Source organism: Lygodium microphyllum, chromosome 29, assembly GCF_053477565.2.
Source record: "Lygodium microphyllum isolate KBCC chromosome 29, Lygodium_microphyllum_v1.1.10, whole genome shotgun sequence".
NCBI lineage: Eukaryota > Viridiplantae > Streptophyta > Polypodiopsida > Schizaeales > Lygodiaceae > Lygodium > Lygodium microphyllum.
In genome coordinates, this window is record NC_141163.1 from 99,308,847 (window position 1) to 99,327,095 (window position 18,249).

The 18,249-nt window shown below is 43.5% G+C and overlaps 1 protein-coding gene and 1 non-coding gene across 4 annotated transcripts in view; both read left to right on the plus strand.

Annotated features, from left to right (window-relative positions):
- The window catches only part of LOC148010956 (protein CHROMATIN REMODELING 35-like), a 120,303-nt gene that overhangs the window by 92,100 nt on the left and 9,954 nt on the right, over positions 1-18,249 (plus strand). For all 3 annotated transcript variants that reach the window (XM_087671915.1, XM_087671916.1, XM_087671917.1), the window contains exons 4-5: positions 14-151; positions 459-1,288. In XM_087671915.1, coding sequence (XP_087528041.1) covers positions 14-151; positions 459-1,288 — 968 coding nt within the window. The remainder of the gene's footprint in view (positions 1-13; positions 152-458; positions 1,289-18,249) is intronic.
- Positions 9,254-9,355, plus strand: LOC148010957 (U6 spliceosomal RNA). Its single transcript, XR_015689636.1, has one exon. It is a non-coding gene; the product is annotated as a U6 spliceosomal RNA (small nuclear RNA).

The window sequence follows — 18,249 nt, forward strand, 5'->3', positions numbered from 1 at the left end:
TATATCTTGGCAGATCGAGGAAATGCACGGGGATTTGGCGGTTTGTGAACACAGTTTTGTTCATGATGAAGAGGAGGGACTGATGTGTCGTTTTTGTGGCTTTATTTCCATTTCAATTGAGAACATTTATGCACCTATTTCGAACCGGCTGGTATGATGATAATGTTTTCTGATTTGCTTATCTGATCACACAAGTAGCAGCCTCCTTGGGTCTCTTATGCTTATCTGTTTTCGTTATTTGGACTTAGCAAAAATAATAAGCTTGTACATTTGGTTGAGTCTAGCTCAAGAATTCAAGGGTGTTCCAAGGATGACTATGAACTAGACTTTGTACACCACATTACATTGTTCGTGGTAATAGTCATATGTATTATGAGAAAATGAAGGAAATTGAATGTGACTGATAAATCACACAAAAGATCTCTATGGTCTAAAATCATGATGTTTGCTTGGGACAGACTCCGAAGCGTTGCAACAATGATTACCAAAGCAGTGAGGAAAAGAGCGACAATTTTTCTGTAAACCTGGAAGATGAAAATCAACTCTTTGATGCATTCACAAAACCAGACTGTACAATGGTTAAAAAAAGTATATCTTCTGTTTGGACTCTTATACCAGATTTACAACCATGTATGAAGGTACATCAAATTGAAGGGTTCAAGTTCCTTTGGAGAAATCTAGCAGGAGGATTAGGGCCAGATGGTGGGGAAAATGAGCCTACAAATTCTGAAATTGGTGGTTGCATCATATCACATGCTCCTGGCACAGGCAAATCATTCCTGATTATTAGTTTTCTTAAAAGTTTCATGGCTTTGAATTCTTGGTGCAGGCCTCTCATTGTGGCCCCAAAAAGCATGCTTCTGCCATGGCAAAAAGAGTTTGAAAAATGGAAAGTTAACATCCCTGTCCATGTGTTAAAGGCTTCAGGAGGACATTACTTATATTACCTGAAAACAATCTCAGTTTGGCAAAAGGAGGAGAGTGTACTGATTATGAGCTATTGTCTCTTTACCTCTTTAACTAGTGAAAGGAATGCATGGCGTACCCCAGAGTCTTGGAAACTAGGAAAGCTGTTGCTTTACCTTCCTGGAATGCTTATCTTGGATGAAGGGCATGTTCCACGAAATGGTACCTCAAAAGTGAGAAAGTCTCTTTTACAAGTTCATACAAAGTTGCGAATCTTGGTATCAGGAACTTTATTTCAGAACAATGTGCAAGAGCTGTTCAACTGTTTATACCTTGTTCGACCTAACTTTTCGGATGGTCTAGAAGGGCCTCCATATGTAAGGTATGCTGCATCAGTTTAATCCAAAGGGTTTGTTCTATTTCAGCTCATGAAAGATGTTTAATGTAGTCTGGAAGCTGAAAAAGAAGGAAAAAAACGATATATTAAATTCTGCAAAGGTTAAGACCTGCGGATATAGTACAACTGATGATGTCTCATCATCAATACAACCAGAAGTACAAAAGTACTGTCAAATTATGACTAGTAACTCAAACTGTAAAACTGTAAACTGTAGAGATCTATGGCTATAAAGTAAGCTAAAAAAGCTAAGGATTTGAGAGAGATAAAATCTTGGAAGGGAAAATGGACAAAAGAAATGAGATGTCATCATGTCTATGTGGTGTCTGCTCATCTCAAAATCTTCATGATAGGATGCTACAGCAGCTCTCTAGCATAGGAGGGATGAGGTATCTTGGCCGACATCTCCTGCGGCAGTTAATAATGGCTCAAATCTATCAATAGTAAGGACTGAAGGGTCATTGCCTCATGGAGATGGGTATGTCTCACCGGCATAATGTTGTGGCTTGCTCCAGCATGACCCCTTGTGGATGTGCGCACCAAGCTGAGAAACTTTGTAAGCATCCTCTGTGTAGCTGGGTCTGGACATGTTAGTCTCTATCTCTCAAGAGGGTCTCTTTGTGGCTCAAGTATAGAAAAACTCTAGGCATCTTTGGTCCTCATACTCCATGATCTGACGTACTAGTCTGGACTCTGAAGCCCTCTCAGAAGAGGCAATGATACCACCCAATGATCTCATAGAACCTTGTGCAGTAGCATATGTAGTGATTCTTTGATTTCACCTCCGAATAGTTGCTAGATACAGTCCTCTATTGTAATACCCTCATATCTCCTTATTGTGATAATGCGGGATCTAGAGCATGGCATAACCGGAAGCTATGGAGGATGGAAGGAGAAGTGTAGACTCATGATGGAATGGACACTGTTTGTTACACAAGTGAATTAGGTTCCAAGATTGAGACTTGGACTCATAAACACAATCTTGTGTATGTGGACAATGACATTGACACTTTACTGAAATGAAAAGAGTACTCTCATTGCATTAAGAAAGGAAGCAAGTACAATGCTTTATAGGAAAGTAGGAAACTGCAGTAGGCACCATTGTGCATATGGGATAAGTTAGCCTGCATGTCCTTGACCCTGAGACTCCATACAAAGAGGCTGTTTGAGTGTGATTGCTGATTCTCAACACCCCTCCTCAATCACAACTAGGAAAGGCACAAAGTGTGTAGAGGCTGTAATGAGAACCACCTGCAAAGTGTGGGCATACCATAGACATGGCAAAACACCAGAGGCTGTCGCAGAAAAAACTAAGTGTGGGTACCATAAACATGGTGGACATCCAGAGGCTGTAACAGGGGCCTCACAAAGTGTACAGGGACTGTAATGCCAAGTTACATAAGGAGTTTACATAGCTTATGGCAGGAAGTATTAGGGAAAGGAAAAATACAAGGCTATTTAAAACAGTCTATCAGAATTATGAGAGTACAAGGACTGATGAGTCTTGTCCTTCCGATCCTGGTGGTCTTCATCTTCTTCTTCCTTTGCTTCATTTTCTTCTTCTTCTTTGACTGCGACTAGATAGGCCTTTTGGGATCTCTTTCTTGCGTGGCAGAACTTCTCGGTGTGTCCGGTCCTTTTGCAGAAGTCACAAAAGAGCTGATCTTTCTTGCCTTTGTACCTGTTGCCAACATATAATGCATGCTCATCTCTAGAGGTACTTGGTTCTTCTTTAGTTTTTAGCTTCTTTTCTTCTTCTAACAGTGATGCCTGGATATAAACAAGTTCAGGATTTGGCATGTTGATTAAAGTTGTTGATACATTATTATATTCAGGAGGCAAGCTCTTAAGTAGAACACCGATGCAAACATCTTCATCCATTTTAATGTTGATTCCTGCAAGTTGGGTTAGGAGTCCTTCCATGTAATTAAGATGTGTGGCAAGTGATGTGCTGGACTTCATTTCAAGCCTGAAGAATTCAATTAGGAGACCATACTTTGATGATTTAGATTGTGCACCGAACAGGGTGTCAAGTCTTTTCCATGTATTCTGTGAGGTCTCACAGTTATCCACGTGATGGATATAACTGTCGTCTAGCTCCAATTTGATAATGGCCTGGGCTCTGTCATCATTCTTTTGCCAAGTAGTTGCAAGGTCCGCGTCCCGAGGTTTCTTCTCTTTGCCATTTGTGATGGCCCAGAGACCCTTCTTCATCAGGATGAGCTTGATGCGGGTTTGCCAAGTGTGGAATCCGACTCCTTTGAATCGAGCATTTGGAGAGTCTTTGCCCATGTTAGATTTACGGGAACAGTAGCAAATCAACTTCAGACTTTATTAGATTTGAGCAACAGAAGAATTGATTGAGAGACACAAGTGCTAAAAAGCACTAACTGAGTGTCAATGAATACCAAATCTGCAAAAGTCTTTACTCCAAGTTATCTTCCCCTTCTTGATTTGATGCTGATGCCTTCAGATCTGAGTGACAGTACTTAAATGAACTTCAGAGAGTAAAAAATATCTTCTATGTAATTGAAATGAGTAGCAAGAGTAATGCTACTCTTCATGAGAAGCATCCACTTAAAGACTTCATGTTGATTCTTGTGCTATGATTTCTCACTTCCCTTGCTGATTTGAATGAGGCACTGAGTAGATCAGAGTTGCAAATTATTGGTTGAGCCCAAAGGAAGGAGAAATTGAATAGGCTTATGAGCTTTGGTTCAAGGGCTATGGCTTCCCTTTAGGGTTTGCAGGGTGCAGCCTGGTTTTTCAGCTCGTGCAGTTCGTGGACGCAACCATTTTGCACAAGACTTGATGGGAAGGAAGCTTGGGTAATGAGCTTCAATTGCCCTATGGACACGGACCAGATCACAGCATGCAGAGGCAGCGCGAACTGTACGACCAGAATATGGCGCAGAATGGGCAGCGACTTTCAATTTGTGCAATGCTGAAGCTAGGATTTACCAATGTCGGCCTTTGATGTGACAAGGAGCTGCGCTAGGACCATAGGAAAGTTTCTCCAGAAGGAAGCGTGGGGAAATATGGGCTGTAGAAGTAGATCAAGAAGCTCCAAGTGAGCTGGGTACTGTCTGGCTATGGCAGACAAGAGTGAGGATGAAGTATGAAGTTGGAAATAGAGTCATACACCAAACTTGAGCTGTCCAGAGATGAAGAGGAGCTGAAAGAGCAGAGAGGAGACCTGAGACATGCTAAGCCATGCTCAGCTGTGCTCTGATACCATGTGATAATGCGGGATCTAGAGCATGGCATAACCAGAAGCTATGGAGGATGGAAGGAGAAGTGTAGACTCATGATGGAATGGACACTGTTTGTTACACAAGTGAATTAGGTTCCAAGATTGAGACTTGGACTCATAAACACAATCTTGTGTATGTGGACAATGACATTGACACTTTACTGAAATGAAAAGAGTACTCTCATTGCATTAAGAAAGGAAGCAAGTACAATGCTTTATAGGAAAGTAGGAAACTGCAGTAGGCACCATTGTGCATATGGGATAAGTTAGCCTGCATGTCCTTGACCCTGAGACTCCATACAAAGAGGCTGTTTGAGTGTGATTGCTGATTCTCAACACTTATCTCTATTCATAGATGTGTGATGAGATGTGTATCTGGCCAATGGCACTTCTGATACTATGTGAGAGGTGTTTGTCCATTTATGCTAGGCATATGGCATATCCGTCCTGAGAAAGCTGTGTGTCTGGTACTATTCCATCTTCGCGCCCAACTGCTAGCTCTCTGCATCTAATTTGACAACGTCCATCTTGATCACTCTGTTCAGCTTTGGGTGGCTCAATGTGAGATGAGCATGGTCCAGGATGTAGTCAAATAGTGGGAGTGCATTCATCCTATGCTGACTTATCTAGGTAACATGTTTGGGTATACCAACATTAGGTATCACCCTCCTCCATGACTGCCTGGAAGGTATGAGAACTAGGCAAGGTTATCTCTGCAAGGACTCAGTGTGCACACCACTCTTTATCTCCTAATCCTAACACTCTGTGCATCACTTTATTCATCATTATCCTCATCATCAGCCTTCTCCTCGAGCAACAAAAGCTGCCACCTAGTCAGCCAAGGTGTTGCCCAATTTGCCAAAGCTGATGTTCAGTCTCAGGTGCTGCTGCCCTGCCTTGTGGAGATCTTCCTACTGCTGCATTTCATCCTGCAGCTGACTCTACATCATTACTGGTGGTATTGCCGCACTCCGAATGCTTACACGGAGGGTGACACTCCAAAACTCTCCTATGACCTGCTCTTGCTAAAGTTAGTAATTGTTGCTCCTTGAGTATTAACATATCTATATCTTTTTCCATATTCATTTCATTTCAGCAATTGTGCATTTATCGAATTCTCCCTCTTTCGTGTTTTGTGTTTTTCAAAAAGGGCATTGTGTTTTATGCATGTGCATACACTATGTTTCCAGTGCGCAAACCCTAGCATAGCTTCACTTGGTATCATAGTCAGTGCTCTTCTAAAGAGTATCTTCTGTGGTTGTCATGACATTCTTGGTTTGTACAAGTTGCATGAGTCACTACCTACATGTAATTGATTCATAATGTCTCAAATGCCTCTTTCTTGCGTGCTATGGTGTCTTTTTAGGCCTCTCCTTCATTGGAGGACTTGAGGTGGTGGTAGTCTCTCAATGAGGAGGATGACACATCTTCCCCTTCATCTTTTTACTTGTTGAGCAAATGTTGGAGGTGGAGTTTAGAGAAAACTTGCATGGAAAGTGGCCTAACTACACTTCAATTTTTCCTCTACACTCTACTACATTAGTCAAAGCATTCAGTTGGTGAGGTTAGCCACCTCTCCAATTAGATAGGACTTACCGCTTTCAAGACAATTGGCAATTCTTGGTCTTCATTTCAGCCAAGCCTGATGTCAAGTTTATAGAGCCCATTTGATTGGATGAGACTTTCCTCGAATAGACTCTCAAGTATCTCCTAGGTACAAGAGTTGGCACGATGGGCCAAGTACATCAAAGAAAGGAAATATATATTAATGTCTACAAAAGGCCAATGTGGCATATGAGACAAAAATCAATACAAAAGTACATCGAAGGAGAGAGAGAGAGAGAGAGAGAGAGAGAGGACAGCGGGCTCCGCCATGGCAACACACGGCTTCGGGCCTCCTGGTGGCATGTCCTTAATGCTGACTCTCGTGTTTCCAGTCCCTCGTCCTCTTTGTTACTGCACTTGGTCGGCTCTTGGAAAGTGGTGCTCCAAAAGGCCCGCTGGCACCCAGTGGGGGACCGCTTGCAGACTAACTCCTTTCAGCTGGAATTGTTGGCAGTATCGAGACTCCTTTCATGGGAAGATAAACATCAACTCAGACCAAGATTTAATCGCATGGCCCGTTTAGGTGTGATGTCGGTTGCGGATGCTACCCTTGCTACTCGCAATGTCCTCGTCTCATTTCGGACTGCTCGGCGACTCTTTAAGATCCCGCGTGGATACCGTGATTTGTGGGAGCAGCTTTCGTCGAAGCTTCAGGGTCGGCAACCCTTTCCTGCCTTGACGGTGGATCGCCCTTGGCAGGACTGGGATCTTGCAGGCCGCCTGAGTCTGGAAAAGGCCTCCACTAATCAGGTGTATCATCTTCTTGTTCAAGATCACCAATGGCTGGGAGAGAAAGCTAACACTGTTTGGGGACTGCGGAAATCGCTGTCATGGTGGCACAAAACGCTGATGGAGGGCTGGCAAAATAAGACACCTTTCAAATGCAAGGTTTTTCTTTGGCGGGTAATGATTGGTGGTCTTCCTCTGGCCTCGGCCCTTGCCAAGCGTCGCATCTCGAATGGCAATTGTTTCTTCTGTACCACACCGGCGGAATCGGCCCGACATCGTTTTCTCTCTTGCCCGCTCGCCAAGAATATCTGGTCACTCTTGTCGCTCATTTGGCGCGCGGTGGTGGGATCCTCGCTAACTCCTTTCGATTGGGTTTTTGTGCGCCCGAAGTATTCCGCACCGCCACAGTTGCATGAGAAGATCTTATTTCACTTTTTCAGATATTGGGGATGCTGGCACATTTGGACCACGCGCAATGCTTTTCTCTTTGATTCGGCCTCTAATGTACCCCGACATATTGCCAGGCTTAAAGGGCTCTTGCATTGGCAGCTGGATATCATCCGACACTCCGACTTGCTCCCTCGAGAGGATTTGCATCCGTGGCATATGGCAATTGCCTCTGGGTCGTTGCCATGATTGGTGTAACTTTTTTAGTGCATTACTCCGGGGCTTCCCCACATGTTGGCCGAGGGCCCTCGTGTATCTTGTAATCAGAAAAAAGAGAGAGAGAGAGAAAGAGAAAACCTCTTCACATGATGGCTTTGTGTCATCATGTACCTTGTAATCCAGTAATCGTGTATTTTTTTCGTAATTAATATAATTACCTTTTACGAAAAAGAGAGAGAGAGAGAGATCTGTGGACTCTCAGGATGTTGACTGGGAGCATTTGCTGGAATTTGCCAACACTCTGCTTGGTGATTATGTTCAACATAATCAGGAAGTCTTTTCTGACTCTGCACCTGACGATGTTCTGGAAGCCACCGTGGATCCAAAAACTGTCCTGCGATCCTTTTCGGTGTTTTATGATCGCGCTGTGATACTCTTCTTCACTGGTCGAATCCCGCTGCTTTCCCGTATTCACCAGTGGCTGCACAGTTTGCTGCAAGGGGAATGTGTTGAAGAGATTTTTGTTGGGTCTAGGGGTTTTTTTGAGGTCCTATTGAAATCTGAGACTCACCGTGCTGCTCTCCTGTCTAAACTGCCTTTGTTTTTTGATCGCCGGTTGGTTCATGTGGTTCCATGGCGCCCAATGGCAGATTTTCAGCGTCTGTTGCAACGTGAATGCCCTGTGTGGGTAGAAGTGGAAAATTGTCCGGCTGTTTATTGGCCACTATTGAAGGATGCTATGGCCGTTGTGGGCACTGTTCTGGTCCCTCCCAGTCTCAGGGCTGTGAATCGCAACTGCTTGTGTATGTTATGGGACATTGCAAGAAAAAGGCCGGCTTGGTTATGCCTCAATTGCTCTGGCATGCATCCGTTACACTTTCGTTTGAAATGGGGCAATTTTGCAGGACATTGCTTTTCCTGTGGACAGTTGGGGCATTTTATGGCCGAATGCCCGGAGCAGCAACACACTTCAGATGTTGGCCATGTTGCGCCACCCATGGAAAATATGGTGTGTGATGCTCCATCGCTGGATACTATTCATCCGCCTCAAGTTCTGGCCAAAGGTAAACAACAGGTTTCGGGTCTAGATTCCCGTGCCACTGAGAGGAGAGGGATCGCTAGCTGGAAACACTAAAAAACAGCTCCAAATCTGAGGGAAACTGTTGCAAATAGTATGGATAGGAAAGGAAAAGGATTGGGCAATTGAGGGATGAGGAATGTAGGGTTTCAAGGCTGTAGACAACAATAGATGTGAAAGGGGGGAAGCAAACAGCAGGTAGGGAGGGTGATCAGCTGAGAAAGAGGATGGAGAGCAAACGAAATAGGGTGAATTCTGCACGCAACAAGGCAAAATAAATTGTCTATCATGAGATTGGGTGAGTTGCCCTGCCTATCCCGAAACGCGTTTCAGGACTGAAACATTTTGGGGCCAAAATGTTTCCGTTTTGGGCAGCCCAAAATGCTGTTTTGGGCAACTATGGTCGTGTCCAAGGCTTGCTATCATGGCAGGTTTCTTCCATGATTTTGATCAGCTTCATACTTGGAGAGACAGTTGCGCCATGCATGGATATTGTTCTCTCCACCCTTGTTGTGTCCACTTTATGATTCTCTTCTTTTAAAGAATGGTCTTTTCATAGCCTTTTGGCTTCATGGGCATTAGCTACTGGTCTTTTGTAGGGCTTGGCTAGCTTGAAGGCCTAACGTAAATAATTCTTTACATTAATTTGAAATTTTTCATGTGTGTAAGAGAGAGAAAGGTCTCTTCGGAGCATTTGATAAAATTGGAATGATACAGAGAATATTAGCATGGCCCCTGTGCAAGGATGACACACACAAATTGAGAGAGAGAGAGAGAGAGAGAGAGAGAGAGAGAGAGAGAGAGAGAGAGAGAGAGAGGCGATGCGTTTGGCTCATCTTATTCAAGTATTTCAGTTGAAATCTTATCAGCAGGCCAAGCTGCACAACTTGACTGACACATTGCAAGATAGTGCCTGTCAGACTCGTAAGTTCTTTTGCGCCTTGCGTGCTTCTCTTGCTCGAGAAAATATGACTAGAATCCAGGATTCAGAAGGTCGTATGGTCACTGATCCGCAGACCATTGTCAATATGTGCAGAACTTATTTTATGGATCTTATTGGTTCTTCTCCGTCGCCTTCTAGCCAGGTTACGTATGCACGCTCGGTCTTCTATGATCTGGTCCGCCAGCAGGTTCCACTTGATATGCAAGCTACTTTGAAGGAAGATATTTGCGAGGAGGAGGTTATGGATGTTTTGTTACATCTACCTAAGGATAAAAGTCCTGGTTGGGATGGTCTCACTAATGAATTCTTTGAGAACTTGGCCACCCAGCTGGTAAAGCCATTGGCGGCTATGTTTCAGCAGGTTTGGAAAACAGGGGTCATGTCTTCCTCATGGAAAGAAGGCCTTATCAAACTGCTTCCAAAAGTCCCTTCTCCATCAATGCTGCAACACTGGAGACCAATTTCTTTAATGGGTTCGATGTATAAAATCTTCTCCAAAGTGCTGGCCAATCGGCTTCACAAGCACCTTCCAGCTATTGTGCATCCTCTCCAATATGGTTTCATTAAGGGCCGCAACATTCTGCATAATATCTTAAATGTGCAAATGGCTATTGACTATGCGAGGCACTCCAGTCAGGAAGTGGTATTGATTCAATTGGATTTGGAAAAGGCTTTTGACTATTTAGACTGGTTTTTCATTGTAGAACTCATGTCTGCTATGGGTTTTGGTACTCGGATGTCCCGATTGATCTACACCATTAGTGCTGCGGCTTCTTCACGAGTTATGCTCAATGGTGGGGTTACAGAGCCGTTTGTCCTTGCACGCTCGGTCAGACAGGGTTGCCCTTTGAGTCCTCTCTTCTTTGCCCTGGCGACTCACCCGGTTCTTTCAATGTTATCTTCGATGGCAGCTTCTGCTCAGCTGGCTGGATTATCTCTTTCTTTGGGATAGCACTTCATTAGCCAATCTCTGGCTGATGATAGCTTTATGATTTTGCGGGCGGACAAGGACAACATTCGCAAGGCATTAGATGTTTGGATGCTCTTTGGTCATGCTTCTGGTCTTCGCATCAATGCCTTTAAATCAGCCATACTCAGTTGCACGGAGCTTGATTTACAGTCATTAGGCTGGCAGGGCCAGGTTGTTTCCCGTGTCTCCATTGTCAGGCATCTTGGATACCCATTGGGGGTGGATGTTCGGCCAAAGGAACTATTGGAGTGGATTTCACAAAAACTGGCAACGAAGTTTATGTATTGGAAGTCGCAAGCGTGGCCATTCCATGTCCGCCTCAAAGTGGCTCAGACAATTATGCTGCCAATGCTAACATATTTCTTGCCATTGCTGTCGTGGACTCCTACTACTTTGAAGGCTCTCACTCGCCCCATTCGTTTCATGTTATGGAAGAAGGATTCATTGTAAGCAGGTATTTCGTGGATTTCATGGTCATATACATGTACCCCTAAACGCATGGGTGGTGGAGCTATTTTGGATGCTCAAACTCATATGCTGGCTCTTCGTTGGTCTCTTTTTCGCGCCATGTGTGTGGATCATCACCCGTGGACCATTATAACCCGTTATTTTCTTGAGGACAGCGGGCTACGCCATGGTAATACACGACTTCGAGGCTCCTGGTGGCATGTCCTTAATGCAGACTCTCGATTTTCTAGTCCCTTTTCCTCTCTGTTACTGCATTTGTTCGGCTCCTGGAAAGTGGTGCTCCAAAAGGCGCGTTGGCATCCAGTGGGGGACCGCTTGCATACTAACTCCTTTCAACTGGAATTGTTGGCAGTCTCGAGATTACTTTCATGGGAAGACAAACATGAGCTCAGACCAAGAGTTAACCGCATGGCCGGTTTGGGTGTGACTTCAGTTGCGGATGCTACCCTTGTCACTCGCAATGTCCTCGCATCGTTTCGTACTGCCAGGAGACTTTTCAGGATTCCACGCGGATACCGTGATTTATGGGAACAGCTTTTGTCGGTGCTTCGGGATAGACAACCCTTTCCTGCCCTGGCTGTGGATCGTCCTTCGCTGGACTGGGACCTTGCAGGCCGGTTGAGTTTGGAAAAGGCCTTTGCTAATCAGGTGTGTCATCTTCTCATTAAAGATCATCAATGGCTGGGTATGAAAGCTAATATTGTATGGGGATTGCGGAAATCTCATTCATGGCGGAAGGCAACTGTGATGGAGGGCTGGTTGAGTAAGACATCTTTCAAATGCAAGGTTTTTCTTTGGCAGATGATGATTGGTGGTCTTTCTCTTGTCTCGGCCCTTTCCAAGCGTAGAATCTCGAATGGTAATTGTTTCTTCTGTACCACTACTGTGGAATCGGCCCGACATCGATTTCTTTCTTGCCCGCTCGCCAAGAATATCTGGTCACTCTTGTCACAAGTTTGGCGCGCAGTAGTGGGGTCCTCACTAACTCCTTTCGATTGGGTTTTTGTGCGCCCAAACTACCCCACAACGCCACAGTTGCATATAAAGATATTATTCCACTTTTTCAGATACTGGGGATGCTGGCACATTTGGACCACGCGGAATGCCTTTCTCTTTGATTCGGCCTCTAATGTACCGAGACACATTGCCCGGCTTAAAGGTCTCTTGCATTGGCAGATAGATCTCATTCAGCACTTGGACTTGTTCCCTCGGGAGGACTTGCTTCCTTGGCATATGGCAATTTCCTTTGGGTCTTAGCCATGATTGTGTAACTTTTTCGTGGCTTAGTACTGGGATTTTGCACACGTTGGCCTAGGGCCCTTGTGTATTTTGTAATCATGTAATCATGTAAACTTGTACTTTTTTTCGTAATTAATACAATTACCTTTTACGGAAAAAAAAAAGAGAGAGAGGACTGGCAAGGAATGGTTGTTCCCCGTGGTTCCATTGTCAGGCATCTTGGGTACCCTTTGGGTGTTGATGTTCGGCCAAAGCAACTACTAGAGTGGATTTCACAGAAACTGGCAGCTAAGTTTCTGTATTGGAAGTCACAGACTTGGCCCTTCCATGTACGCCTCAAAGTGGCTCAGTCAATTATGTTGCCAATGCTCACATATTTCTTGCCATTGCTGCCTTGGACTACTACTACATTGAATGCTCTTACTCAGTACATTCGTTTCATGTTATGGAAGGACTCCTTGCATGCATGCATTTCATGGATTTCTTGGTCGCATGCATGTATCCCCAAACGCATGGGTGGTGGGGCTATTTTGGATGCCGAAACTCATATGTTGGCACTCTTTTGGTCTCTTTTTCGTGCCACGTGCTTGGATCATCACCCGTGGGTCTTTATAGCCCGTTATTTTCTTGAGGATCACGGGCTTGTGTATGGTAATACCCAAATTTGGAGCTCCTGTGGCATGTTCTTAATGCAGACTCTCGGTTTTCTAGTCCTTCATCATCCCTGCTTGCTCATTTGGTATGTTTTTGGAAATTGGTTCTCCAGAAGGCTCAGTGGCATCCAGCGGAGGATTGCTTAGCTACTAACTCTTTTTAACTGGAATTGTTGGCAGCCTCGCAATTACTTTCTTGGGAAGGCAAACATGAGCTTAGACCAAAATTTAACCGCATGGCACGTTTGGGCTTGACTTCAGTTGCAGATGCCACCCTTGCCAATCGGAATGTGTTGATATCGTTTCGTACAGCCAGGAGGCTTTTCAGGATTCCTCGTGGATATCGTGATTTATGGGGACAGCTTTTGATGGTGCTCCAGAGCAGACAACCCTTTCCTGCCCTTGCTTCGAATCGTACCTGGCAGGATTGGGACCTTGCAGGCCGGCTGAATTTGGAAAAGGCCTCAGCTAACCGGGTGTATCATCTTCTGATTAAAGATCATCAATGGCTGGTTACTAAAGCTAATACTGTATGGGGATTGCGTAAATCTCAGTCATGGTGGAAGATAACTATGATGGAGGGCTGGTTGAACAAGACACCTTTCAAATGCAAGGTCTTTCTTTGGAGAGTGATGATTGATGGTCTTCCTCTTGCTTCAGCCCTTTCCAAGTGTCGAATCTCCAACAACAATTGTTTCTTTTGCACCACCAGTGTGGAATCGGCCCGTCATCGATTTATTTCTTACCCTCTCGCTAAGAAAATTTGGTCACTCTTGTCAGCGGTTTGGCAAGCAGTGGTTGGTTTCTCGCTAAGCCCTTTTGATTGGGTTTTTGTGCGGCCCAAATACCCCACACCGGCACAGTCGCATATGAAGATCTTGTTTCACTTTCTTAGATATTGGGGCTGTTGGCACAATTGGACCATTCGGAATGCTTTTCTTTTTGATTCAGCCTCTAATGTTCAGGGACATTTTGCTAGGCTTAAAGGTCTCTTGCATTGGCAGGTAGATCTCATTCGGCACTCTGACTTACTCCCTTGGGAGGACTTACTTCCCTGCCATAAGGCAATTTCCTCTGCGTCTTTGCCATGACTTTTGTAACTCTTTTGTCGTTTAGTACTTTATAAATATAACATCCATTACGAAAAAACAAAAGAGAGTGAGAGAGAGTTTCTCGGATGACCTGATGGTCTGATGTAACAGAAAGTAAGAGATACAAAGACCTTTTTTACTTCTCACAAGTGAGGCATTTTTCTCTTCTTCATTGGCTGGATTCCCATGCTTACCAAGATCCATTAGTGGCTAACATCTATCCTTTAGATTGATTGTGTGGAGGAGATATTTGCTGGTCTGCATGAGGTTGTGCTTCTTTCTACTTCGGCACAGGATCTTCTCCTCAATAAGCAGTCCCTTTTCTTTGATAAATAGTTGGCGCATTTTGTCTCATGGTGTCCCCTAGTAGATTTGCAATGTTTACTTAAGTTGGCATGTCCTATATGGGGTGGAAGTGGAGAGTTGCCCTGTTGTTTACTAGGCTCTTCTCGAGGATGCAATGGCTGTCATATGCCATGTATTGGTGCCCCCAAGTCTAAAGGTCAAGTGGGGTACTTTTGCTGGTCAATGTTTTGGGCATGGTCAATCGGGTAACATTGTGGTTGAATATCCAGACCAAAAGAGCACCCTAGTGGCACCAAAACATGGTTCCAATTGCTGCCCAACCGCCACACATTATTCAGCAGCCCAGTCCAAAGGCAAGCAACTAGCTTCTTCTTCAGATTTAGAAACTCATGGATGGACGGAAGCCCAATGCAATAAGGGAAATGTTAAAACTAGCCTTCCTTCATTGGATGGGTGGTAATTCCTTGATTACAACTTAATTACAACACTAAGCATTTATTGCAACACTGAAAACACAAGTTTACCTACTAATCTTTGGAGAATGGACACCTGGTTGACCCCAAAATTGGCACCCCTTTCAGTATTTCTTTAGCTTTATTGAAGTAGAAGCTGATTTATAATGGGATTCTTCCAATCCCCTTCACAATCCAAACTCCCCTTGCTGTCCAAAGTGACCAGCAAGTCTTCAATTTGATTTGACCCTTGATTCGGGCAATCAATTGGCCTTCACCCACTTTGAGAAGAGTGGAAAAGCCCCAATTTTTATGGTTGGCTGGTCCTCCACTTGATTTCAGCTGAAAATCACCTTTAGCCTTGAATAATTTCGGACTTGGAATCTTCAATGTTTGGCACGTTTCTTGAGGAAGCTGCTAAACCCTAATTTTTGCTGTAAATTAGAATTTAAAGTAGACAAAATTGAAATTCCTTAGCTTTCAAGGGTCCAAATGCTGAGATCTTCGAGCCAAGGATATGAAATGGTTGGGGAATGAGAGAGAATGTTGAGGAGAGAGAAAATTCAGAGTTTTGTTGCAAGAAATGACTGAAAATCAGTCAAATGCAGTTGTTGCCTTGTCCCAACAGCAATAAATGCTGTCACTTATACCAGGAGACCAAAAATCTACTATCTACTAACAGCTTCAGCTTGGGGCTATCACCCAACTACCTAGGATCTCATGTAGTTGTCGACTACTCCAAATTTGCAAATGCCTGCTGGTAATGGCTGAAACTCAGCTCACAATGGCTGCTCCAGCTCCTCACAATGTGTTTCTAGCAAGAATGAATGATTCTCCTCCTCTCTAAGCATTTGTTTTTACTCTCACAGCCTTATTCACATTGTTATATTAATTTAGAAAATTTAACAAGTGGCAACCTTTCTAAATGAATTTCTAGCATTATCCACATTATTATATTAATTTTCAGTCTAAAATTACTAAAAATTAATATAATAATTATTTTAGTCCTTGGAAAAATAGTTTGACCAGCTAGTAATTAAATTGGCTAGGCCACTTTATCTCTCTTGTTTTCGTATGTCATTTTTGACCATTAGATCAACGTTAAGTACCATTAAACGCCACATGTCTTGTCACCAATTGACAATTATGGCCAAATAAATGACTTAGGCCAGTAACTAGCACTTGATACCACCTAGTATCTATGCAACATAATTGATTGCAACTTTTTCCTTTGACATCTGTTGATTCCCTTGGGTCTTGAACTCATTAATTTGCACTAACGTCAGATGCACCTCACATATGCAACATTTACTTAAACATGTAATTAAAAATTAATCCATATGTTAAGTGAGGCTTGCAATAGTACATGTCTTCATGACAAAAGCAAAGGACACTTCCATGTCCACAACATCTATTGATCCTTCTTTGCTTTCACAGGACCCTCTCCACACTTATTTGCTTTGTCGGGATAAATTTTGCGATATGCCTACTACTTGAGTTTCCACTCATGCCAAGGATCCACCACTCCAAACAACAACCACAATAGCAAACATTGAGCTAGTCATCGCCACACGCACATGTCCCTTTAACTCAACTAGCCTTTGATATTGCTGATAGAGTTATCACTCCATGGGATTGCAAGTATCTGACTTCTATCACCCATCCTATAGATGCACCCTCTTCCTCATAGGCCAAACATCAGTGACCCAATCCCTTTTTAGCACTAGGAGATTTCTTTGAAGATGGTACATCGGAGACATTGGTAGCAAAGGCCTAGGCCCACGCAACCAAATCTCATCAAAACTCTTGATCCTTTGTGAAGTGAATCGTCTAGCTCCAGCATGCTTCTTGTACTCTTTTTCTTTTGTATCTATTGAATCTATTGTATCTAGTTATGTAGGATGGCCTAGAGCCACTTGCAGCATGTAATCTTGTAATGTTTTACTTTTTTTCATAATTAATAGAATGACCTATTACACACACACACACAGAGTTAAATTAATGTGTGTATGTGTGTATCTGTTGAATCTATTGTATCTAATTATGTAGGATGGCCTAGAGCCACTTGCATCATGTAATCTTGTAATCTTTTACTTTTTTCATAATTAATAGAATGACCTATTACACACACACAGAGAGTTAAATTAATGTCTACAAAAGGCCAAATTGATCTATGAGACTAAAATGTTACATTTGAAAGTCAAGGACTTTTCCCAAGTTCCAAAATAGTTGTCATCTAATGCTATGACTAACTAAATGGAGAATAGACAATACATAGATGATGAATACGAAATAATGTCAAAACCAGATACAATGTGGAATTGCTCTTGGTATACTCTCATCCAAAGACATCTCTCATGGGTCTATCTAACATAGAGAGGTTGAAGTGACAAGGTAGGGTTCCCCAATGACAATGTAGTATCCTCGATATCTGTGGATGATGCCTCTTGTGAGAGCATGGATCCGGCTAGGCATGGACATTAGGCTTTGCATCTCTCAGTGGTTGTATCTAGGGTGACTTTGTGGCTTGATGGGGGCTTTGTGGGAGAGGGAGTGGTTGATGCTTTATAGAACTCTACAAGTGTACGTTGATGTGCGTCTCCATATGCTTGCTCCTGAGTCCATAAGAGGTGCCCTCTATGTCAGTGTAGCTCCAATAAGAAGAGCCCAAGACATCTCTAGAAAATCCTTCACCTTGGATAATGGCTCGAATCCCTCTCTAAATAGGCAATGGAAGTGTCTTTTGATCTCATAATATGCTAGTCATTTGCATGTATAGTACTCCTATATCTTTGGGTTGAGCTGAAAGAGTTGGCAAATCTTGTCCTGCACCATATCTACCTGTATTGATCCATAGTTGGTGTGAGGAGCTACAGAGCTAACAAATGGTGCATTGTAAACTGTATACATCCATGTATCTTCGATGGGTAACAAAGTCATTGGGAGCTATGTGCTGAAGATGTTCTAGTAGAAAGCCATCTTTATTCCCAAATTCTCAATAGGTACCACCCATGTCCTGGTTGTGTGTAGTTAAATAATGTCCACCTTGATGATGCGGTTCAACTCCTCTTGGCTAAGCTCCAAGTGAGGGCAATCCAAGTTGTATTGTAGGGGTGGGAGGTGATCATTGTGTAATCCATATAGCTGTAACAATGCCTGTATCAGAGCATACTAGCACTTAATATCCCCATGTAATGCTAGCTGTCTAGATGACTCTAGTGTGAGTTGGGAGTATCTCTATCTTGGCAAGCTCGAGAGCTTATGCAGGAAATCAGGGTTTGGAAACGGGCCTCTGCCACTATGGGTGGTTCTCCTATCTCTACTTTGACGATATCATGTGGTACAGAGGGCTTACTCTGAATCATTCGTGAAATCATCAGTATTAGGGGTCTCTCCATTTGCTCCCATCCCTCTTGTATCTCCTTTCCCTTGGGTAGTGGCTGATCGTGTGTGACTCTCCTCGTATAACATATTTTGAGACATCTTCTTCTTGCCTTGTTGTCCTTCTTTGGAGAGTTAAAAAACGTTGAATTGAGGATCCTTGGCTGATGTC